Raw genomic sequence first — 25,291 nt, 5'->3', positions numbered from 1 at the left:
CCCATAGTTCGGACAAAAGCTTTGCCGGAGCTAGACGATTTTTTCAAGGGATTGACGAGTCCTAAGTCCGAATCTATTTAATGCCGGACCGGACCAAATGGAGACCAATTTGCTCCCACTCTTTATAGCCACTTTTCATTTTTGAACTTGGGGTGTTAACCCAAAAAAAAGAATCCGTGACCATAAACAGTGGGAGCAAGTTGCCCTCCATTTGGTCCAGTTCGATGTTAAATGAATTCGAACTTAGGACTCCTTAATCCCTAAAACAAAACAAAAAGAAATGTGTCCTTGTGGTTAGCAATAGTCAACCCTAATGGTCGTTTAATTATCTCTCACACCGACGGCCCAATTCTTCCAATCCTAATTTTATTCTAATATATCCTTGGCAATTTGAGGGAGTTGTCTATGGGTAGGTTAAAATAATTACCTTCCCTCTGAAGCGTTCTTTGCTTCCAACACATCAGCTGACTTCCATTCAACTATATAATTAGTCCCTAGATGTTGATTGCATCCTTAGTAAATATTATATGAGTGTGAATTATAATTAGGATGGCAGCCTGAATCCTTTAATAAGAACTTTTAGAGATGGTTTAAAACAGGGACTGTTGGTGTTTAATCCAGGTTATTCCAGTTATTATCTGCATAGTTTTACTTTTTTCTATATCTCATCGAAGAAGGTTCCAGTGATTTCGAAGACGATTATTCTTCCTCATTTTAAGTTTTTTAATTAAACTAAATGGCTCCGTTGTTTATGATGGTGAGGCATTTGTCTGCGGTTCCATATCTGCGGTACTAACTTTTTTGTATATTTCTTGTGAACTCCTTTGTGAAGTCTCTTTTTTGCTATTGTTGCTTTTTTTTTATTTTTTGTTCTTCCTTTGAGACAGTGTTTCAGTTTCGTTATCATCACCCTTAAAGCTGCGGAAGTGATAAATTCATAGTAGTGAGAGAGGCACAAGGTGAAAACAAAGTGGAACTCGAACTCAGGGCAATAAGATTGCGATGCTTGCACTCTACCCCCTCGAACATCACGCCGCCATATTTATTTATGCTTCATATATCAAAATCATCAACCCCCCCCCCCCTTAAACTAACATTCAGAATTGCGGTATTATTGCATTTTTTTCGTAAACTCAGATAAACATTTGGATAATTTCCAAAACAACATTTGACAGTTTCTGTGGGAAAAAAAAAACATTTTAATCTGGCGTTCGAAAATTTCGCCATACAGATTGTGCAAACCAAAACCGAACAGAATATCTTCCAAATCACAGTGCTCTATTGCGAATAACTTTTTGTATTTTGAAATTTGCTTTTTGGGATTTTATTTTAATTAATTTTAATTTAAACTTTATTGGTTGAAAAAGTTACAATTTTTCACACAGTAAATACCAGTTTTTGCTTTTTTCGAAGTAATGTATGTGGGACGCCAATTGCATTCTTGATCAAAACCTATAGATCCGCCCTTTTCATGTATTTGACTAAAATAATTCCCAGCAATTACCTAACACATCACCCTGTTTTTCCACCTCCTCTGAAAAAAGAAAAGATACCGAATAATCTAAATACTAGAAAAATTTCACTTGCAACATTCACTTAGCAGGTCAAAATCTCGTCCATTACATAAAAACCACATTTCTGCATTCAATTCGAGTTTCTCGCCCAAGTGATGCATCCAACTCTTTCGATTTTCCGTGGTTTCATGAAGTGATATTGCAAAAATTTGCATTTTCTCTTGTCGATAATGTCATGATTTCCTTTTTCTTTTATTTATTGCCAGTCAATGTTATCTTAATTTACATTGTTGCAATTGATAACTGTTGTTTGTTGTTGTTGTTGGAACCGTAAATGATTTATTTTATTAAATTTATATTGCAATATGGGAAGAGAGATACGAGACGATGTGTAGATACATATCTACTTGCAATTTGCAATAACAATTTATTGCTTTATTGTCTTCATGGAGGCATATGGATGTTACGTTCGATTCGTTTTGTTTCTGGATGAATAGTTTATAGAATAGAATTTATGTTTAATGGTTTGCTTGGGATCGGAGGATCGATGGAAATATTCAGTTTTCCGTGCATTTCAACCAGCTTCAGAAATATTTCCTGTTGGAGATTATTAATTAATATTGCAGGGTTAAATATTTGCGATCTTATTGAGTTAAATATTTACATACTCTTACAGTGAATGACGATAATAATGAACATTGCCGTGCTTCGATAGATTGGCCTCTCTTAAATCGAATTCCACAGGAAAACATTGAAGTTAAAAGCTTCATTGAAATATCTATTGTCAACAAGGTGGATTTTCTGAATACTCTGAACTGTGAATCATGCTCAAAACTGGAAACCGATCAACATTTCCAACTTCCCTCAATTCATTTACTTAACATGCGTAACAGTACCAAGTGATCATCAAACCTATTCAATCTAATTCCCATGCATATCAGGCATCAATGACAAATGAATAAAACTAAATCAACTTCATATCATCTATCCATACAAAAGATTTATCAGATATGTCCAAGAGCCTTAAAAAATTCCACCCATTTAACTATTTTATGAGTATTCTAACCTTTTTTCAAGTGTGGAGGCATCAAGCAGCCAATCTTATTCATTCTTCAGCAAAGTAGATGTGAGATACTTTGAAAGAGCTTCATATGAATTGATACCGGATTTCAACCTTGATTGAAAAATGTTCAAAATCAACAGGTGATCATAAGTTTACTAGAAATTTCCACGAAACCAGAATCAGTCGACGATATCACGAAGAGAATTAAGAAATCCGTATCTAAATATAAGTAGCTAATGAATGAAGAAGCTTAGCTAGCAACTAAAATACAAAAAACACGAATGTAATGAGAAGCGTGTTGTCTGGAAATGAATTAATAAAAAAATCTTGGAAGTATATATTACAATATGAATTATGCTAATCGAAAGATACACAAATCTTTTATCCTAAAAAAAAGTATTTTCTAGCAATTAACATGTTTGGTTTTAATTCTCAGAAACGTGTAAATATTCATATAATGATATCTTGGAAGAAGTCTAGAAGTTTAGGGAAAATATTAGAAAAAAATCAAATATCTAAAATGCACTTTTGGAATGACTTAGAGGGTCGGAGTTTAGTATGATGATAGCACATTTTGCCACAAGAATTTGCTGGTAGTCATTTTGGTTTCTGAGGTGTAATATTCATACCTAGAAAGAGTCAATGGAAATCACTGCGGAAGTCCTCTAAAAAGGGCTTTCTAAATTCAATACTATAAAGGAAGAGCAAGAGTCAGAGGAGAGAGGCTGTACAGACAAAATAAACCTCCGAATAAGTGTTCAAGTTCAGTCTATTATCTTTTTTAAGGTTTTGTGTGAAACAAAACCTTATTAGAATCGATTCGATGTCTGTCTGTCCGTCTGTCTGTCTGTCTGTCTGTCTGTCTGTCTGTCTGTCTGTCTGTCTGTCTGTCCGTCTGTCTGTCTGTCTGTCTGTCTGTCTGTCACACCCGATTTATTCGGAAACGGCTAGACCGATTGTCACGAAGATTGGTAAGAGTATGTGATCTGCTGTTCCCTTTACATGCAGTAACTGGCACCATTTTGTGTTAAGTTTAAGGGGGGCTCCCCATACAGGTGAAAGGAGGCTGCAAATTTTTTTTTCACAGAATGTAGCCATGTGAGGTATCAAATGAAAGGTCTCAATTAGTACTTTTTGAAACTGGTCCAATATTTGATATTGGGTGAAGCATAGGGGAGTGAGGGCTCAAAATGTGACCCCCAAAAAGTGTAACAGGTCTCGTTCTCAGAACCTATCCAACCGAAAAATCCGAAAAAAATCACAGTAGTGCACCTCTATGAAATCTAGGCCTCAAAATATATCTGGTTCCGATATCTGCACAAATAAAGTTAATAATAGTATATTTCCATATTTTAGAAATTTACCCGGCACCCCCCTTATGTTCATCGCAGAAGTACAAAATTTAGCATAGGTGTAATAAAGAACATGGTGCACAATTTGGTCAAGTTTGAAGAAAATCCGACTATTATTAACAAAGTTATAGGGGTTGAAACTTTACAATTTTTTGTGAATTTCTTGCCCTCTACAGCCTGCATGACGTCATCATCACATGCCAATTTGTCAATACCACAACGAAATGAGTTCTTATGGATGGGGGCGGAAAGAATTATTTTGTTTTAGTTTTTAGTCATTTGTATATGAATATCGATTACTCCAACCAGACATGTGTGTATGTAGGTATATAGTATATGCGTGCTAATGAACTTTGCGGGTAGTCCCTATTCAGATAGATATAAGAAGTAAATCGGAAATATGGGCACGATCAATTGATATACGTGCATATATGTGTACAGTATTCGGAAATAGGCAGTTTGTTTAGGGTAAACGTAACATCTACAGCTGTAACATGTACGTATGTCTCGTAGTTTTGTAGCTGTATACGGATAGAAAAATGTTGGTTGAAATTCCTTAGATAAGATGAACACAAAACCTTTATACCCGAAGCCCGAGCTTCCGGTATTCCGACTTGTTTTCATAATCACCTGGTGTGCTGTCTTCTGCTATATTATTGTGTTGTTTTGCTACCAGATCGCTGTTTTTTGAGTGTTTTGTATAGATTTAATGAAAGTGAGTGGAGTGTAATAGTATTTTCCAACAGTCCAAAAAGACAAGGAAGTCCAGGAATCATTCGGACAAATTAAATATGTTATGAAAAGGTTAAAGTTCATCGCACGAAACAACAATAACAATTTTAATTCTTCAAGACTAAAATGATCCGAGAATGTTGCGAAAAAGACGACTAATGAATCAATTGAAAAGAATGAAACGTTAGACACCACCTTAGTGGTCTTATTGCTGTACTCCCGGTAATGAGACATCCCAATTATCGGTGCACCAGTTGGTGTGCCTTTATCGTCTTACTTCAATGGGTTGAAGATGAAAAAACAGGACAAATATGAACACGTAACGTGCGCTAGAAGACATAAAAGCAACTGTCCTCTATCGTTGGTCGTCTGTCGTCTCTCCTCTGTCCTCTGTCCTCTGCCCGCTTTCGTCTGTTGTCTGTCCTCTGCCCTTTGTCCTCTCTCCTCTCTTCTCTGTCCTCTGTCCTCTGTCCTCTGTCCTCTGTCCTCTGTCCTCTGTCCTCTGTCCTCTGTCCTCTGTCCTCTGTCCTCTGTCCTCTGTCCTCTGTCCTCTGTCCTCTGTCCTCTGTCCTCTGTCCCCTGTCCTCTGTCCTCTGTCCTCTGTCCTCTGTCCTCTGTCCTCTGTCCTCTGTCCTCTGTCCTCTGTCCTCTGTCCTCTGTCCTCTGTCCTCTGTCCTCTGTCCTCTGTCCTCTGTCCTCTGTCCTCTGTCCTCTGTCCTCTGTCCTCTGTCCTCTGTCCTCTGTCCTCTGTCCCCTGTCCTCTGTCCTCTGTCCTATGTTCCCTGTCCTCTGTACTCTGTCTTCTGTCCTCTGTCTTCTGTCTTCTGTCCTCTGTCCTCTATCTTCTGTCCTCTGTTCTCTAAATATATAGCGAAGCTAGAACCAGGATGGTATGCATCCAAAAAGTAAGCCCACGTAACATCCGAACAGACCAGACAGCTACATAGAGTAATCATACTAAGCATCAAAGATAGAATCAAAATTAGAAACTTTATGAGATACTCTAAATCCAGAAACCAAGTTTCTAGCACTTCATTTAATTACTCAAGAAAAGACACTGTAATCGTGTGGTGCTGTCAATATTGAGAACGCATTTCTGAGACAGCTAAATCTGTAAATCCACATGCCAAAAAAAGATGAAATAGGTTCAAAATTAGACCACTTTGTCTTTATTATTCTTATCTTCCAAAAAGGGTTGTACAGCTTATAATTTTCGCTATTTTCTCACGAAATAACGAAGATTGAATGGTGAAAATGTTATTCCCCATTCTTTGGCACTCTATCATTAAATGCTACAAAGGCATAAGTAAACCAAAAAACCATTGTCTAAAGCCTGAGGGGCGGTACCATTCAACCCTTGGTGAGGTATGCCGTAACAATCACACCTACGAGCCATCGTTTGCAGTTACTTGAAATGCCTTTTAGCTCGCCTCACGACTTCCCGAGACGCTCGCACTCCTTCTCTACTGTTCTGCGCCAAGTGTTCATGATCGTCAACGCTATAAGGCTTATTTTTATATACTTTCTGTAAAATTAAATACGCCATCTTAACGAGGGCTGTAAGATATCCTCTCCCCCACTTTCTTTGAAAAATATCTAAAAGGGGTTAGTAGTGGTTTAGCCTATCATTAAAAGGGTTATAAATTAAAGAGTGGCACAACCAGTAAGATGCCAGCTTATTCTATATAATAAAGTCCTTCCAGTCAGCACTGCTGATGGGGATATACATATATATCGACTGGTACTCTACCTTTGAAACAGACTTTTAATTGAAAGCCTAAGCTACTTTTATTTTTCGCTATTCGCTATGAAATTTCCTCCCTAATCGTTGGAATTATCATATAACAAGATAGGCCAAAGAAAGGTCTTAGGACGTTTGACTGAGCGGCTAAAACCCAGAGTTGGATCTGGCTTTATAGAAAAGGCGTTTGTATCCAATCCATCCATAAACGCATCTTACTTTTTGTTTCACCTTTTGTGCCTCCCCAAAATGCGTTCTCCGAGGCGGTCTGTCCAGTGGAGGTCTTTTGTCTTGTTCTCTTAAGTGATAAGAGGCCTGAATGCACTTTTGTCACTTGAGGGTGATACTGGCATAAAAATAATTGGTTTCTGCTTCTAGGATACCATATTACAGAACTCCAGGATTTAATAATGGGCATTCGTATCCATATGCTTATCTCTATGAGATAAATCTAGTCTCACTTCTCTAACCAGGAGCTTTCGGGAGAACATCCTTCTAAATTTTTGGTCGATTTCTTAGGGGTAGGACGTCATCGTGTTTTAGCCGCAACCACGGGCATGAAGTCAAGTCTGTCATTTACAAGAAATATTTCAAATTTGATAGTTGTTGGGGCAATCCACTGGGGACGTGCAGTTTTTCGCTTTCTTTTTTAGCACTCTCTTTACTCCTCGGCCTTATTAAATTCATTTTCTTCTTTAGCTCCTGTCCCATTAGGTAGTGAGGTTGGCTCGTCTGAATCAGGATCACAAGTTCTCTTGGCTTGGCCCGCGGCATTTGCAAACCAATATGCAACTTATAAAGCTATTTCGGTCGGAATTTTCAATATTTGCCATCAATTTGAATATTCCAGCCAATCTTAGTTAGGAAAGCAATGCAGCTGACGAAAGCCCTCATTTCGGATGTGATGATAGGATGTTGTGTGAATTATACACCGACACATGTTCGTCTACATTACTGCTTGGCGGACCAAATGGGAAGCAACTTACTCTCTTTTTTTTGGTCCATGGACCCCTGGTTTAGGACACCCAAATCTCAAAAATATTAGGCGAAAATGGCTTTCCGGTTTCTTACCACGGCAGAAGCTTCCCATTTGGTCCGGTCCGACATCAAGTGGATGCAGACTTAGGACCCCTCAACCCTTAACCAAAATATGTTTTGCCCTGGTGACAATTTGTTTCGTCCTGTCACGGTCGTTATGCGATGCACACACAACCTGGCAGTGAAGGCGCGGAGGCCAGGTAAGGAGCTAAAATTAGATTTAGCGCTAAGTGATTACTAAGCAACTTTATAGTGTAAATTGAGTGAACTCATTTGCAAATAAACAGTTCTGAGCCCGAACTCGTCCATCTATTGTCTAGTGGAATTATGCTATAGCTGCTCATTTGATTTAAGGAAGGAGTTAGGCCCATTTCGCTGCTCCGACGAAAACGAACTCTCGAAAACTACCTTCCAGTGGAATCATACTAAAGGTGCCCCCGTGATTTTAGTCAGGAGTTAAGCGTTTTTCGCTGCTCCAAGTAAATTTATATTGGCTCCCTGCAGGCTTCCGAGCCTCTTTGCCGCTGGGCTTTAGGAAAATTGGATACCATATATTGGAAGGAAATTCTATACACAATTTTTCGTGGAATTGTGAGGTCCTTAGAACTCAGTTCAATAGGCAATATGACAACTTGATATGTTTTTGCAAATGAAAAATAAGCGTAACATGTACGAGATTTTCGGTGTCAGAGGACAAAACCTATTCAAATCTCTTTCTCGGATTCTCCATTTACTTGGGTATATCAGTGATACATGCTCCGATAAGCCTGTTAATAACGCTTGAACAGTCCGCAGGCAACCGGTGGCTGGCACATGTTCTGGTTACGGCTAGCGCGTCAGTGGTTAGTTGCTCGGTTTGACCGAAGGGAAATTTAGGTAAGCGGTTCAGATTATCTAGGTAGTGAGCGTTCTGTTCACCATGGTCGTGAAAAGCCCCGGACATTGACTTTCACGGCCAGGGTTCAATTCATAGTGCCGTCTGGCGCACCGATATATGTATTGAGTTTCAATAGGTGGCCAGATGGACAGTATACTACTCAGGCATAATTCATAGGCCCGCTGGAGCTTGTGTGGTTGACTCTGGAGGATAAGATCGAACCTTTTACTTCTTCGGATTCTTGATTTATTTTCTCCACCTCCAAATATCTTTTTGTTTTCCTTTATCATACTTGATTTAGCTTCACATTTTCTATGGTCAATGATTTTTTTTCTATTTGAATTTATTAACTTAGCTTCGCCATTCTCTCTCTCATTAATTAAGTTTAGTTATCCTTTATTTAGAAATTTTCTATCTTTCTGGGGATATAATATCATGAGTATAAATATGTCTGCTGTTTACTATTTTTTGACTCTAGGGCACCCGTATCTTCCTTCGTTTTCCCCCTACTTTCAATGAGACAACGTTTTGCTTTCATCTCTCTTAATACTGTGCGAGTGATAAACCTGTGGCAGCGGGAGAACAAACAGACGAACAGAAACGTCCATGACAAATTGGAATTCGAACCCGGCGCAATAAGATTACAAGACTAACGTACAATCAACTCAGCGATCGCACCATCAATATAATGAACATTATATAATCAACTTCCCTTCAATGAGGACGACATTTCCTCCTTTGATGGATAATTGGGTGGGGATGTTTTGTATGGGATTGGGTTATATTGCCGCTACTACATTCCATTCCAGTTTATTGTAAGGCCTACCACATTTATGCGAAAACTACCATCTTCGTCGCGTGACTAAAGATATGATTTACTAGTGAATCTGGTAGTGACCTTTCTCCGTGGCTTATTGCTCCTCAGATCATATGTTTCCATCACGAGAGAGCGAAACAATCTGCTAAAAAATGTGGGAAATTGTTTCATTATCTTCATTGGATGCAAGATCTCATTATATATATCATTATAGATACCTACTCTTTGCAGATGTGTTCATTGAACTATTGTCATTATTCATTAATTCCTGTTTCTCCAAAGCCCAAGTAGCCTCTTATACGCAATAAAGTGTCATCTGCTTGTATTCAAGATAGGGGGAGTCAACTCCCGTTGTCAAACAATGCAGACAGGTCTCAAAACTTCCACTACTTGATCGCTTCATTCGATCTCTCAAGTTATCCGACTTCACCCAGGAAATTAAGTTGCAAATTTTTCTTTTTCCATTCATTGTACATTTCATAACTTCTCAGGGTTTTCCAGATGTGCAAGGACCGTCAGACGCACCCTGGTCCAAAAACCCCCAAAGGCACCAAGTTTCACCGCAAATGAGCTTCTATAGCTGACTATGCTGAAATTTCTAAAGAACCTGAGCCACATTCTCAAGACTGACTAGCGAAATGGCAAACAAGCGCGTGTCGATAGGACACTGCACCCGGGCTGGATATATACTGATGCTGGTGCAGCTGCTCGATCATTTTTTTTCATTCTTTGAGATTTTGTGCCAACGGTCAACCTGGATGGTTCTTTCTGGCCACACCTATCCTCAACAGATTTAGCCATTTCAATAAAAAATAGGCTTCTTTCCCGCTTTTAGGAATTATTCTAATGTTTTCCAGATGTTATAAACGTGGTTAATTTAGAAGAAGTAGAAGCGCGATAAATACTATAAGTCCATCACGTGAAGGGCAGGGATTTCCGAAATATTCTATCCGTGCCTGAATCGCTTTTGAGAAAACAAAATACTTCACGAGATTTTCAGTGAACCCACAGATTATTCAATATCTCACTTTCAAGAATAGAAGATGCTGCTGGAGACATCCAAAAGGCACCTAATTGGATTATGAACTGGGAGAGGCATAGCATTCCAGGCAAATTTTTTAAACGTTATTATGTGTTATCATAATTTAAAAAATGCCTGTTGCTTGTTGCTGTTTAGTTTTTTTTTCTTGCGGATGAGTCAATAGTTACCCCCCATTAAATTCGGCTAGCAATATTTTGCTTGAAATGCATTTTTGGAAGCTCTTATTTTACAAATCTTGTATTCAGGTTATGACAATCTTGTTGTTTTTTAGCCTTTACTCACGCCTTTTGTGCAATAATGTACCAAATATTATTTGAAATCAAAAAACGACATTGTACACCAATAATTTATAAAGGCAAAATCAGTCTCTACAAATTTGAAAGTTGTTAGTGGTTGTCCCGCAAGTTTCTATCTTGCTAAAAAAATAATATAAAAATTTCCTAAAAATAGCTACATATGATACATTGAACCAAACTTACTATTTATTTCTTTTTTTTTTCTTTTTACAGATGAAAATCACATCTTTTATTGCAGTTATCTGCATAGCGGCATGCTTAGCCGAACCACAACGTGTACAAACAAGACAGGCACCAAACAAGCCTGGTCGGTTCCTATCCCTGCCAGTCCCAGAGAAATGTTCAAGCCGTAAGTAGAACAGCTTTTATATAATTGAAATAAAACGTTCATATATCTATTATGTAACCGATACTGGTCAATTGGACTATTTCATGAGCTCAACGATTGAACGTTTAAAGTAGTAGGTTTGCATGGAAATAATGAATTTTGTCCATTATATCTGTTAGTATCAGCAATAGGATTTTAATGGTCAATTTTGTTGCGAATAGTGATAAACATGGATATAATTGCCGTCATTTGTATAAATTAGTTTTGGATCTTAGTTTTCCTGTAGTCAAACTGGTTTTTCAGTTTTGAATTAAAAGATTTTTTTTTTTAAATTGAAAATTAGATACATTTATTTCATTCTGTTTATATCAATATTTGGGGACCTTTTATTGTATGGATGGAGGTGGAAATCTTAGAAAGACGCTGCTGCGCCAGGTCATTTACCGCCATCCAGCTTTCCTCCGACTTCAGCATCTCTTCCACCAGGTTAGAGGGCTCGATGTCCGCCCCTAAGATGCTGTTCAACTATCTTTTCTGCTGCAGAAATCTGGGACAATGGAACATAACGTGCTCCGGGTCCTCGGATGCAGCACCGCACTCAGGACAGTTGCTAGACTCGTCCAACTCGAAGCGATGCAAGTACTTCCTATAGACACCGTGTCCCGTAAGGAACTGTGCCAGGTGGTAATTCAATCCTCCGTGCTTTCGGTAGACCCATTTTTCGATACACGTGATCAATATATGCCCTTGTCGGAGTTATCCCACCGTTATTGCCACTGGCCACACAATTCTCTCCTGATGGCCAGTTTGCCTTGCTCACTAGCAGATCTATAGGGATCATTCCCGCGATGAAACACTGCCTCCGTCGACGATATCCTAAATGCGCTACACACCCTTAGCGCAATTGACCGGTATGCCGAACTTATATTCCTCCGGTTTACAGCGTGGTTCAACGCTCGCGCCTAGACAGGGGCCGCGTATAACAGGATCGACCTCACCACTCCCGCGATGAGCAACCTGCGACTATACTTCGGCCCTCCCACGTTAGGCATCATCCTTGCAAGCGATGAGCTAACATTTGCTGCCTTCCCCCGTGCATAATCCAAGTGTCCATTGAAACTCAGCTTGGCATCGATCATCACCCCCAGGTATTTGACAATTGATTTTGAGACGGCCTCACGATTAGCAACCCGGATATTAACCGTGTTGTTCTTCCTGCGGTTGGTAATGAGGACCGCCTCCGTCTTTTCGTCCACCAGGTCTAGCTTGGCCATTCGTAACCATGACTTGATGGCATGAATGGCTTCATTTGCATAAAGCTCCACATCCTTGGGATGCTTTGCAATTGCAACTACCGCCCGGTCGTCCGCACAACCAATCAGCGTTGCCTCCTCCGGCACGCGTAGGCCAAGCACTCACTCCGTCGTACATTCCACAGCAGTGGTCCCAATACAGAACCTTGAGGCACAACTGCTGTCAAAATGTACTCCTTCGGCCCGCCGTCCGTCTCGTACCAGAGAAATCTGTCCGAAAGGTAACTTTCGATTAGCCGAGCCAAGTAACTAGGAACACCCAATTTGGTGCGCCCTTAATCCAGCCCCAGTTGGCTGAATTGAAAGCATTTTTGACATCCAGCGTCACCAGAGCACAGCATTTTCCCATGGCCATTGCATTTCGAGCCAACTCCACGACCTTTGCTATTGCATCGACCGTAGAACGGGCTCACCGAAACCCATATTGCCGTTCGGAAAGACCATCCGCAAGCTCGATGAACGGGAGCAGCCTGTTGTATATCACCGTCTCCAACATCTTCCCCATGGTGTCTAAGAGACAAATAGGGCGATATGAAGAGGGCACGCTGGGTGGTTTTTGGGGCTTCGGAAGCAACACAAGCTTCTGCCTCTTCCACCGGGCGGGAAATACTCCTTCCGCCATGCACGATTCGAATGTGCTTGCGACCCACATCACCTTGCGCCGCCTTCGGAGCTTTGTTCGGAATTCCGTCCAATCCCGGAGCCTTGCTATCTCCAATACGTCCGCAGATTTCTCGAAGTTCCTCTTCGGTAACATCAGGGATCGAGAAGACGTCCTGCTTAGCTGCCAGTTGGGGTTCATCCTGCTCCTGCTGCGGGAAAAGAGTTGTAATTATTTGCAACAAGAGCCGTGAGCATTTCACTTGAGGTGATTTTTGTTCTCGGATCTTGTAGGCTGTACCCCACGGATTCCATGCAGAGTTTCTGGTAGCATTCCCGTTTACTTCTCCGTATGGCCTTCTTAAGGTTGCTTCGCAGATCCCTGTATTTCTCCTCACGCTCCTGGTGTTCTCGCCTTCCCCTTGTCGTGTGGGAAAGTCTCCTCGCTCAGAGACAAGAGGATCTCAAGGCACCGATCTCCTTGTTCCACCAGTATTTTTGCCTCTTGCCGTGGTGCAAACGTCGTCGTGGCATCGTAGCGCCGCGCTTCCTCGGCTTTTAATGCTGTGGAAGATGGCCTGGTGGTCACTATTGGTGTAGTGCTCACTCACTTGCCAAGCCATCTCTCTCACCAATGAAGTGCTAACAAATTTCAGGTGAATTATCGAAGATCGAACTCGACCCTCTACCTCGAAAGGTGGGCACGCATCCAACGTTGGCCAGCACAATATCCAACTCCGCAAAAGACTCCAGCAGCATTTGACCTCTGATGTTCGTCGATCGGCTTCCCCACTCCAGGGCCCATGCGTTGAAATCACCCGCAATAATTTTAGACTGTCTAACATCTCATAATGTGCTAAGGTTGCACTAGGCGGAGCGTAGCAGCTGTAAATATGGACGCCATTGACCTTCCCCTTATAAAACCGGGTGCTGGGGGGGTTCATTACTCCCTGAATGGCCTGACTTCCGCATGCCCAGATTGCGGCGTTGCCAGACGCATTCACCGCCCAAGTCGCTTCTGTACGGCTCGCAAATTACCGCGACATTCACATTCCACTCTCGAATGGTTTACGAGAGCAGGTCCTCAGCTGCCTCACAGTGATTGAGATTGATTTGTATCAATCTCATTTGCCTGTGCGGTTCAACTCCCTCTTATATGCCGGACATCTGCTGCATCCCGCAACATGCCGGTCGTCCACGAAGCATACATAATATTTGGGGAGCTAGATGTTCACTTATTCAATGAGTTGCAAAATACGTCTGATTCCCGAAATATCGATATAAACAGAGTTAATAAATGTAAATTTTTTTAATTAAAAATAATAAATAAATAAATTAAAAACAATAAAAAATGCCGGATGGATTAGAGTCGTCATACAGGACCCATCCATCGGCTTCGATAGCCTTGGCTGCAAATGAAGGCCTATCCGTTGCCGGCCAAGCCCTCTTTGCTGCCTTTTGTGTCAAAGAGTTAGGATCGTCCGAGGACCGCTGCCGCTTCGGTTTCCCCTTAGTCGCAGGTGCCCCCAACGCTACTTTCCCTTCAACCTTGGCACAGCTCTTGGGATGTGCGTTGGCCTGAAGCGGTTTGCCCGAAGGCGGTTTGCCCAAAGGCGGTTTGCCCGAAGGCGGTTTGCTGTCCGTGGACAGGTGCTTACCCATCTACAAGACTTTAGCCTCAGCAGGTGGCGCCGATTGGAGCCTGGGGTCAGGAGTGCTGACAGAAGAGGCCTGCTTCGGCTCGTCCGTTAAGGACTGGGTCCCAGTTGGATTGGTTCCCACTTGAATCACTCGGGGTTGGATCGTCACGATCGAAGTTCAACTGTGTTTGCGTAATAGGTTTATGTTTTTGTTTTTTTGTTTTTTTCATAGTTGGCTGGCATGGCCTCAATTTTTCCGGGGAAAGTAAGTCGATTTCGGCAGAGCCCCTTTTTGCCGAGACAAGGCTAGTTGAAACTGGGGGTCGCCTGGTACCCAGAGTTCACCGTTTACGGCCACCTTGGCTTGGGGTTTTGATTACCGCTTGGTTCCAGGTGTCACCTCCCGTTTCCTGGAGGGTCTTCCTTACTGAGCTCCCTCATCGCCACAAGGTAGGTAATCGTCGAGGAAGGGAGGGGAGGGGAATAGGGAGGTAGTCGGCTATAATCCATATCCCATAATCCATAATTTAACAGAGTAATTGGTACATCCTTGAATATTGAAGAATATCTAAAAATATCCATCAATTCTGAGGGGTCAAGTTCAAAAGCAAAAGCGGTGCTTACACAAGAAAATGAAGTCATTTCAAATTAGCGAAACTTTCCATGGGAAGCCGCTTTGTAATTTCTTCAGCCTCGACCCTGGTTGAAAACTAAAAGTAACTTTGCGAATTGTTGCCAGCAATCCAATAAAAATGATTGATTTGAAATTTGATTCAACCCCGGAGTCAGCTAAGTTCAAAGTCAGTAATAAATTCCGCAAAAACACCGAAACATCAAAATTATCTTTTTGTCAAAACCGATAGCCATCACTGTCCAAAATTCCATGATAAATGGAACTATCGAATTACTATGATATCCGCCGTTATAAAAACGACAATCTTTTTCTACCACTTTAAGATACGCCACCATAGGTATTATGATTAACAAATTGACAAAGAGGCTTTGCCACTTGAACCATTCCGATATCGAGGTCAAGGTAAGCTTCATTAAATTTACCGTGTCAATTTATGATTACAAGCAAATAATTTTCAAGATATCTGACCATTCATTATACTCAAGCCCAAAAAATGAGTAAAAGAAGGGAATCGAGAAGATGAAAAGCCGCAGTTAACGAATATCTTATTTTCTTTGGGCCCAGATAGTTTCAACCGTGGCTAATTCAAATTTATAGCGTACGCACAGCAAGCGGTCTTCACGAACCTCCGAGCAATGCAAATTTTCCATTGAAATGATCATTTTAAATTCAGATACGGTTCACGTTGTGATTAACATACCTTTTTTCGGGGGAATGCAATTCAAAATGGATTTGTGACATTGTTTTTGAATGTTTTTGGTGAAGTTTATTTTTTTTTTCTTTCTCTGGTGAAGAAAGCTAATAAATAGAGCGATTAAAATTCAAATATCACTTCACTTCACGAAATTTAGGACTGTTTTCACTGTCTTCGGTGCTGTGTGTGGACTTTTAATTTTAATCCATTGTTTAGTTGGGAGGAGATGAAATTACTCAGCGTTTGGTTGTTATATATTTATATTGCCATGAAAGCAGGAATGTGACTATTAAATCCAATTTAAATCATTGATAGTATCACGTGTCAGCTTCACTATCTCTATGAGTAATTTTAAGCCTATTTGAGCAGAGGGACCGCCTCTAGGGACTTTGGGTTCACTCAGATACCAGGCGACTTAGGATAACCAGGGCCTGACGAGAAAGAGTCGAAAGGAAGGATTCCCCACGGACCCGGGGTTTCCTCTGGACCCTGGAATAGAAATTTCAAAGAAAAAATGATAGTAGGAGGGCCCACATAATTTTCACCCCGGGTCTGTATGATTTTCACACGGAGCCCGGCCTTTTCGCATAATTTTCAGCCCAGGTCGGATTTTCCTATTACGGCTTTAACGTATCGTAAATAGCGGCCTGGCGTTGACTGCTCCCTTTTAGCAATTCACAGGGAGGTTTCGAATTATAAGAACAACGAAACTGATTGATCTGGTCGTAAATTGACCTCCAGTTGACTCAAAATTTCAGTTAAGGCAATGGGTTTTTGTTCAATAGTCAAAATTCTCGGGACAAATTTCGCTCATAGTTTCCTCAGTGAAAAATTTTCTTCAATGATGGTTTAAACCAGAACCCAGTAGTTGTTTCACTTCCGTCACATTTTCAACAAGCACCTAAGTAAACCTGTTTGATCATACGGATGACGATACTTCTAAACAGAGTGCTCATTCGCAAAGGTTACTGTGCAGACCACGTTCTGTTCGTGAAGGCATTCTCCTCCATCATGCCCAACCCCGGGGAAATCGGTCCTACTACTTATTGATCATGTATGTCGCTAGTTCCACATCCACTTGAAAATACAGTTTGCGAGAGTTTAGAGAGAGAGAGAGAGACTTCAAGTTACTTTACACTCGAAACGTCCCACCATAGGATCAAAGCTCTTACTCTACAAGACTATGATCTTACCAGTCCTCATGTATTCCTCGGTAACTTGGGTTCTTAACAAAAAAAATTGCGAACCCCTTGGCCGCGTTCGAGAGAAGAATCCTCTGAAGAATTTTTGGCCCCCTATATGAGGATGGACGATTCAGTAGCCTCCATAATGACGAAATCTATGAGCGATACCATGACCGTCAGGTTGTGGATAAAATCCGGCTGAATAGTCACCCGGAAAGTCTATAAGGGCAATATCTATGATAGAAAAAGAAGACGAGGCTGACCCTGCCTAAGATGGAGCGGTGGCGTAGGTCAGGACGCCGGGCAGCTTTTAGGGACATCGATTTGGTGGACGTCTGCGCAAAACCGGGATGTCTGGAGTTCCTTATTAAGACAGGCCTAGACGGGAGACCGGTTGATGCGCCGTTGATGATGATGATGATAGAACATATGCAATAGAGAAACCGAAGCAAGAATTCATACCCAACTATGTCATCAACAGATATAATGAACACTTTACCCAGGAACAGCTTTCACTTGCTTGAACTTCGCTATAAGGGACTCCACTTTCCCCAAAGAGGACACCGTAATTGACATCGGGGTAGCAATCAAATATGCATCACAAGAAGGAAGGGCCGGTACCCGAGCAGAAATTAGGCGACTATTGACCCCCCACAAAGCGAATGGCTACAAAGAAAAGAGCATCGCTCAACCATCATGAAACCATTAAAGAATATGAATTGAAACCTGTCTTCTACTTACCAGCAGACAAAGGAAATGCTGAGGTCACCGGGAAGGACCCTCTGCCAGACTCCGTTAAAAAAGTGGAAAAGGCGTTGGATGAATACAAACCCATTATTAAGAAAACTGCCGAATTGAGAATGCCTAACCCATCTCTGTCCAGAATCAAATGCCTCCCCAAAATACATAAAGAAAAGCAACGAAGTTAGAGAGATTATCGCAGCAACGAATTCACCGACCCAAAATATTTCGAAGTGGCTCTTGGAAGAAGTCAAAAGGTTAGACCTAAAATAGGAAAACGAGCAGTGGGAAATGTCAGAAAAGTCATTGGCATCCCCCACGAGACCGAGGGGATACAAAGTGATTGAAATATTAGTACCCTTCGATGTAAAAGCGCTGTTCCCAAGCGTACCGATGAAGGAAGCTCTACACTTGTTCGAGGAATGGATCGCGACACATGAAAAAGGCTAAATTGTATAAGAAACTGGCCTTCACGTGCATGAGTGAATCCTATTTCACATTCAGGAGTAAATCAACAACCTGCGGGGCAGCAATGGACAACCCCCTCTCCACGGTGTTATGCGAGGCATTTATGGAGAACTTGGGGGATGAACTTGAGGAAGCTGGGACACTCTCGAGATCCTAGATCAGATACGTGGATGATGTGTTAGCAATTATAAAAAGGGAAGAAGCAGGAACAATCCTCAAGAAACTCAACCGGGCACACTGGAACATCAATTTCACCATGAAGATTGAAAAGGAAGGGGAGATACCCGAGTGTCCGAAAACTGTGAAGGATTTGCGGTGGTTCTTGGGCATGTTAAACTTCTATCGTCGTTTCTTGCCCAAGTCCATCCAAAATCAGTCCGTTTTAAACGCGTACTTGTCTGGTCCCAAAACAAAGGACACACGAGAGATTGTGTGGTCTGAAGAGACTGTCCGCGCGTTTGATAAATCCCGACAACAACTGGCTGATGCTACACTCTTGGCATTTCCTCGACAAGATGCACCCCTAGCCGTTTTCGTTGATGCCTCTGACATTTCAGTAGGTGCTAGTCTTTACCAAAAGGTGGACCAAGTCTGGCAGCCGTTGAGCTTCTTCTCCAGACAGTTAAACCCCGCTCAATGGAACTACAGCACCTACGATCGAGAACTACTCGCCGCGTACTTGAGCATTAAGTACTTACGCTTCTCCCTAGAAGGACCATAAGCCTCTCACATATGCTTTGAAACAAAAGCCCGACAAAGCGTCCACCTGGCAAGGACAACATAGTTGCTGATGCTTTGTCACGTGTCTTCGAGGTTAACATTCCCGCCTCACTCGACTTCTCGACAATCGCCAAGGCGCAGATAGATGACACAGTACTTCAGAGCCTCAAATCCAACCCCAAATATAAATTTCGGGAGTTACCCATCTTCGGCTCCAACCTCTCTCTCTCTGCTGCGAATACTCGGAAAATGGACCCCGGCCATACATTCCGGCCACTTTTCGCAAGGAACTGTTCCACGCAATTCACGACGTAGCGCAACCAGGCATCAGGACGTCAAATTAGTTAGTCACCGAGAAATACTTCTGGCCCTCCATGAATAAGGACATCAACTCATGGGCCAGGGAGTGCATCGCATGTCAGAAGTATAAGGTTACCAGGCATGTAAAAAAAGAAGTGGGCTCATTTTCCCGCACTACTAGGCGGTTACATACAATATACCTCAACACCGTAGGCCCTTTGCCTTACAATCATCGCTCCCAAGGAGCTGGACACGTGCACGCATGTCCTGGTCAGGAAGGATGCTGCCCGGAACCCCCTGCAGCCTCCATACGAAGGCCCGTACCCTGTTCTCGAGCGGGGAGAACATTTCTTCCAGCTCGAGTCCGGGGGACATAAAAAGGCTGTCTCCTTATCCAGGCTGAAACCCGTTTGCGCCTCAAATCAACGTCGCGTTTGCTTCACCGAATGATGGGGAACACAGTTCCGAGTTCAGTCGCTGAAACCCCTAGATTTCATCTGGGGGCGGAGTGATGTGGCGCAGCGGGTTACCAACATTCGAAATTTATTTCGACCGGCTATTTTTCGAACGTGCTTGTTGACCTTGCACTTCTGCCCCGCGATACACTTTCTGGCCCAAGAGTTTACGTTCTTGTTCATGGACTGCCAGAAATATTTATCAGTGACTAACCGATTCGTCGCCCTGATGCCTCGGTGCGCGTCCCGTGGGATGCTTCTCTGCGAAAGCCGGCCAAAATGAATGGCCTGGGTCCCTTGAGCCGAAAATAGGAAACTCCCTGAATTTGTATTTGGAATTTGTCTTTAGGCTCTGAAGCTCTGCGTCGTCTTCTGGTGCCTCGGGGGCTGCCGTATAATCGACCGCGGCGTGGACTGTGACCTCCTAGATTCGAGACAAAGCGGGAGCAACCACGTTGTCTTTTCCAAACAGGAGTTGGAAATCAGAAGTAAACTGACTGATATAACTTAAGTGCCGAAGTTGGCATGTAGATGAAACAAAAGTTCAAGTTTCGTAAGACAGAGTGGATAAACTTCTGGAATGTCTGTGTAGCGTTACACAAGCCGAAAGTCACTCTAGTGAACTTGACGGGTCTGAAAGGTGTGCAGATAGCCGTCTTCGGAAAGCCTTCGGGAGCGACATAGATTTGGTGATACCCATCGGTTAGGTCGTGTAAAAACACGGCAGTTCGTTAGCGAGTGCGCAAAATTCTGGATGACTGAAATGGGATATTGGTCTTGAACTGTCAGAGCATTCGAACGCCTATAGTCTCTACATGGCCACCATTCGCCAATTGGCTTAGGGACCAAGTGAAGGGGAGAGGACCAACAGCTATTGGTTTGTATGGTCTGCAGGCACTCTGTTTCTTCAAGTCCTCGAACTCTTTCTTCACAACAGCAAGCTTCTGAGATGAAAGAGGACGCACCTTTGAGAAGATTGGAAAGCCGGTAGTGATGATGTGGTTCCGCCCGTCATGCTTAACCCGCTTAGAGAAACTATTTTCAGTAGTGATGTTGCTGCACTTTCGGAGTAGTGCGCGAATGCGGTGATCAGCAAGGTTCTCGAAAATTATAGAAGGAGTGTCATTTTGGCAGGTAGAAATCTTACCTAACTTACGTAATGAGGTTGCAGGGTCTATCAATGTTCGGTTCTGCAAGTCCACCAGCAGCCCATAGTAACACAGGAAGTCTGCGCCTAATATGGGGATGCAAATGTCCGCCTGAGTGAAATGCCACGAAAATGTACGGCGCATTCCGGGAGTCACGTCCGCCTGCCTATAGGTACTGGATGGGATATGAGTTCGCGGCCGCCAGTTGTAAATTTTGCGGCAATAGGGTGTTCGGACGGATGGGAGGGGACCGACACCTCAGCACCCGTGTCGACCAGGAAGCAACGTCTGTTTAGGGGGTCAAAGATTGTAAGGCGACGTGGTACTGCGCTTTGAGAAGCCGTTGCCGAGGCAGCCAGCGAGCCTAGTTTCTTGTTGCGCTAAATGTACATCCGGTAGTACATTTAATTGCTTGAGTTACGTATTTTCGATGGTACCAACAAACCGGCGAGACCGATGAGGGTTCCGGCGAGCGACTACCCGAGTGCCCTTTTCGGGAAGCAGACCCCGAACGTGGTTGCGATCGAGGTCTACCTACCGAACCCAAAGTACTAACGATCGAAGCGAGCTTGGTGACCGTTTGAGGCCGTCCTTAAAAGTCAGATTTCTAATCCCTGGAACAATGCTGTCCACACCTAAGTAGAGACGATGGATACCTTGAGAAAGAGGGAGTGCACCAGGATATTAACTTCTTGTATTCCTGTTAGACTACATTTTGTAGTGCACTTTTTCAAGAACCTTAGAGAAAGAAACTGGTAGTGACTGGTGCAGTCCTTTTCTTCACAAGTGCGAAGGATCCTGACTCAAATTCAACTGTTTTGATTTGGTGATACCATGCTGAGCTATGCTGGTTCTTGTGTAGGTGTAAATCAATTACTATCAATTCTTATAAATCTAAAAAGGTTATGAAAACACCACGGAGACACTTGTTAAAACTCCTATTTTAGCAGCAATAACAGACTTGATGGTAATCAGCATGACACTCCACTTGAATGGCATATTTATGTATGAAAATGTTTAAAAAAGTCCTTCCCCCAACCGGCTTTCCCTGACGCAGCCATACACGCACCCTTATAGGACTCATTTTTCATTCTGCCTGAGCACTGTGCACTATCACCATAGACTTTGTGGTTATCGCCGATGAACTCATGGACAATAATTAGAATAATCAAGGAAGTAACAGAAGCACATTGGTACTTTGTCCTTTCTAAAAGGTTTCCATTTCATTCATGGACGTGCTACAATTCATAATCACTGACCATAATATGCATGACGGAACAAGCAGTGAAAACAGGCCTAAAAATTGGTAGCACGTCATGCATTCAACCCACAATAAATCACGTATGCACATACGTGCTGCACACAATACCATTAATAGTTAAATATGCATAACCATTCAAATTAATAGTTACTCGCCTCTTTTACATATGAATTGTTTATAAGCTTTTCTGGGCCGTAAAAATGAACGAGCTCTTCTCTTGAAAATTTTTAATTTTGATAATGGACACCTCATGGTCATTTGTTGGCCGAGAGAGCCTTTAACCTTTTCCACACTCGGGGAGGCATAGCTAATTAAATGGTCCCTCTTCAAGTTCAAGTTGGATATTATTAGATAGTTTTTTTTCACTAATAGGCAATGAGCAAGTGTAGTTTAATTTTATTTTTGAAGGGGCTCATTATGAGCCAGTTCACTTTGAAGCTTGCTGAAGGATGATGGAGACAAAGAAAATAAAAGTACTTTTCCATACTAAATATTGTATGTTAATGAAGAAGTAAATTGCAGCAGCTACACTGAGGCTGTATCTATGTATCTGTGTTGCATATTATGGCTGCATTGTTTTCTCTATCTTGTAACGATCTCCTATTTACCTGTTATTAGCTAACAGCGCGAGTACAATGCACCAGCAGCAAAAGTGTGCTCCGGTGGTAGTTAAATTTGCGATGCAATAGGTCAAGTAGTATCTGTACCTGTAAACGATGGCTTTTGTCTAACAGGTGTATCTTCCATGGTTTTTCTTTTGAGCCTTACCTTGCCATCTTCATTGGGAGCTGACTTGCTTTTTGCTTCGAAATTGAATAGTATGCTTTTGGCTTCTTGCTTGGTTGAAGGTAAATGATGCATGGGAAGTAGAAGAATCAATAGATCAAAGTGCATTGGACTGCATCTTCCGGGCTGCATTCAAGAATTATATAAAAAAAGGCAATATCTATATGCTCTGCGAAGGTCGAAAATTTGTATTAAATTTTCAACAATACACCTTCTCTTGGTTTAGGAGCGTAAGACTTCATTATTTTTGTTTCCCCAATCCTCCTCTTTCATTTTCAACAATGCAGTGACTGAGTTTCCTTATCATCACGGTTCCTTATCACTATGGGGCTCTGTGAGTGGGAGCCGTACAGTAGCAAGACAAACATGAAGACAATACAACATTGACGACGCAACCGGGATTCGAACTTAGGGCTTTTGCGCAGAAACCAACTCTCTTGAGGCAACCTCAAAGTTAAAGCAGGCCCTTGTCAAAGAACGTAACCAGTAGTTGGGTTATCTACCTTTGCTCTGTAGGAAATACACAGAAAGTGATGAAAAAGCGGCAAACCGTTTGCCTGAAGTGCGCTTCCCAATCAGCCTCCAAAATCTCATCTTGGAGCCGACAGGCACATACAGCCCTTAACCGAAAGATTGGACTCTGCAAAGTAGTTTCACTGGAAATGGGCATTTAACTTGTTTCATAAATACAAGTCTGCAGGTCCGGATGGCATCATTCCAATGGTTGCCCTGGGTTTACACATTCCGAACATATACTGTGCCTGCCTAGCACATGTAAAATTAATATTTATTCCCAAAACAGAGGAAGCCTACATAGATGCAAATAGCTTCCGATCGATCAGTCTGCCGAATCCAGTCCTTTCAGTAGTAGATCGTTTCATAAGGGATACATATATCTCTAGATGACCACTTCACGCTAGTCAACATGCCTACCAGAAAGGCAAAGCCACGGAGACAGCACTCCACGTGCTAAAGGCAAAAATTGAGAAGGCGATGTCCTAAGAAGAATACGCTTCACATGCATTCATCGACATCGAATGGGATTTGTAACGCAGCAAGACAGCATGGAATCGATCCGCTGTCAATCAGGCTTCCTGGATCATTCACATGCTAGAGCGAAGAAAGATCCACATATTGGTCGAACAGAATTCCATTGAGGCTGGGTACCTTAGGGGTTGCCCATAGGAAGGAGTTTTCAGTCCTTTGTTAGGGCTTCTGGTAATCGATACCTTTCTATGGCTCCTGGAGGATACAAAAGTCTCCGTACAAGCATTTGCGGACGATCTAGCCGTAATAATTATCGGTAAGTTTGCAAGCACGGTTGTTTCCTCCATAATGGTGAACGCTAGGAAGACTGGACTAGTTATGTTCACTGGGAACATCAGGTGAGGAAGCTACCCGGTACCCACCTTAGCAAGGGCGGACATCCAGCTGGTACACACAGTCAAATATTTAGGAGTACATTTCGACTCGAAGTTAAAGTGCAACCATAACCATATCTAGGAACTATTCCAAAAATCCTGCAAATTGCCTTGGTGCTGCAGGACTGGGATAGGTAAGATCTAGGGACTTTCACCAAAACGGATTCATTGGAAGTATACCTCCATAATAAAGCCCATTTTGATGTATGCATGCATTGTCTGGTGGCCGAAACTAAACTTTGCTAACAGAAGGAAGCTGCTAACGCAGATTCAGAAGCCTCCATTATTACTGAAGCAAGGACTAGTACGCCCACCGTGGCACTCAAAACTTTTCTAAATTTTCCGTTAATCCATTTGGAGGTGTAACGGAAAGCAGCTAACGACGTATATATGCTTCATACTTTTGGCGGGTGGAAAGGTGGCCAATTGTACGGCCATGCGTTCATCTGGAAATTTCTTGGCAAACATCAGGTGGCTCTGATGCCAGCCGATCATATGAGCTTTAGATTCGCCTTCGAAAAGACATACTCTATCCTAATCACTAAAAGAGAAGAATGATCGATAAATGCCCCATTTTCTTGGCAGCAGAAGCATGTTTGCGGCAAAAATGTAGGGGTCGCACCATTTGAATTTGTTCCTACGATTGAGCAGCATTATCAGCACTAAACAGCAACGATATATTGAGCCAGTTGATGTGGAGTTGTCATCAGGTGCTGCTGAAACTTGGCCGACTGAACGAGACATTGCTGATGTGGGTGCCAGGGCACTCTAATATCGTTGGTAATGAGGAGGCTAACAGACTTTCTCACCGAAGTCCTGGATCCACATTGGTGGGGCCTGAACCAACTTTTGGCATTCGGCCATCTACTGTCAAGTTTATTCTGAAGACGGAAATGGCAAGGATTCACGCAGCTGAATGGAGAAATTTGAACTTCTGCTGGCAGGCGAAAATCTTTGTAGAGGAACCCGGGGCCGCTAGAGGTGCATTTTTGTTATCACCTAAGAAGTGGGGCATGAAAACCCTAGTAGGGCTTTTAACGAGACCCTGCCCCTTAAGTTACTGCATGGGAAAAATTGGATTGATGATCTCGGCCATATGTGAAGAGGAGGAAGAGACGGCCCTGCA

At 42.4% G+C, this 25,291-nt stretch overlaps 1 protein-coding gene across 2 annotated transcripts in view; it reads left to right on the top strand.

Annotated features, from left to right (window-relative positions):
* The window catches only part of LOC119661201, a 53,225-nt gene that overhangs the window by 15,454 nt on the left and 12,480 nt on the right, over positions 1-25,291 (top strand). For both annotated transcript variants that reach the window (XM_038070422.1, XM_038070421.1), the window contains exon 2: positions 10,686-10,821. In XM_038070422.1, coding sequence (XP_037926350.1) covers positions 10,686-10,821 — 136 coding nt within the window. The remainder of the gene's footprint in view (positions 1-10,685; positions 10,822-25,291) is intronic.

The sequence above is a fragment of the Hermetia illucens genome, chromosome 1 (assembly GCF_905115235.1).
Source record: "Hermetia illucens chromosome 1, iHerIll2.2.curated.20191125, whole genome shotgun sequence".
NCBI classification, from domain to species: Eukaryota; Metazoa; Arthropoda; class Insecta; order Diptera; family Stratiomyidae; genus Hermetia; species Hermetia illucens.
This window is presented reverse-complemented; position numbering and strand designations above follow the sequence as displayed.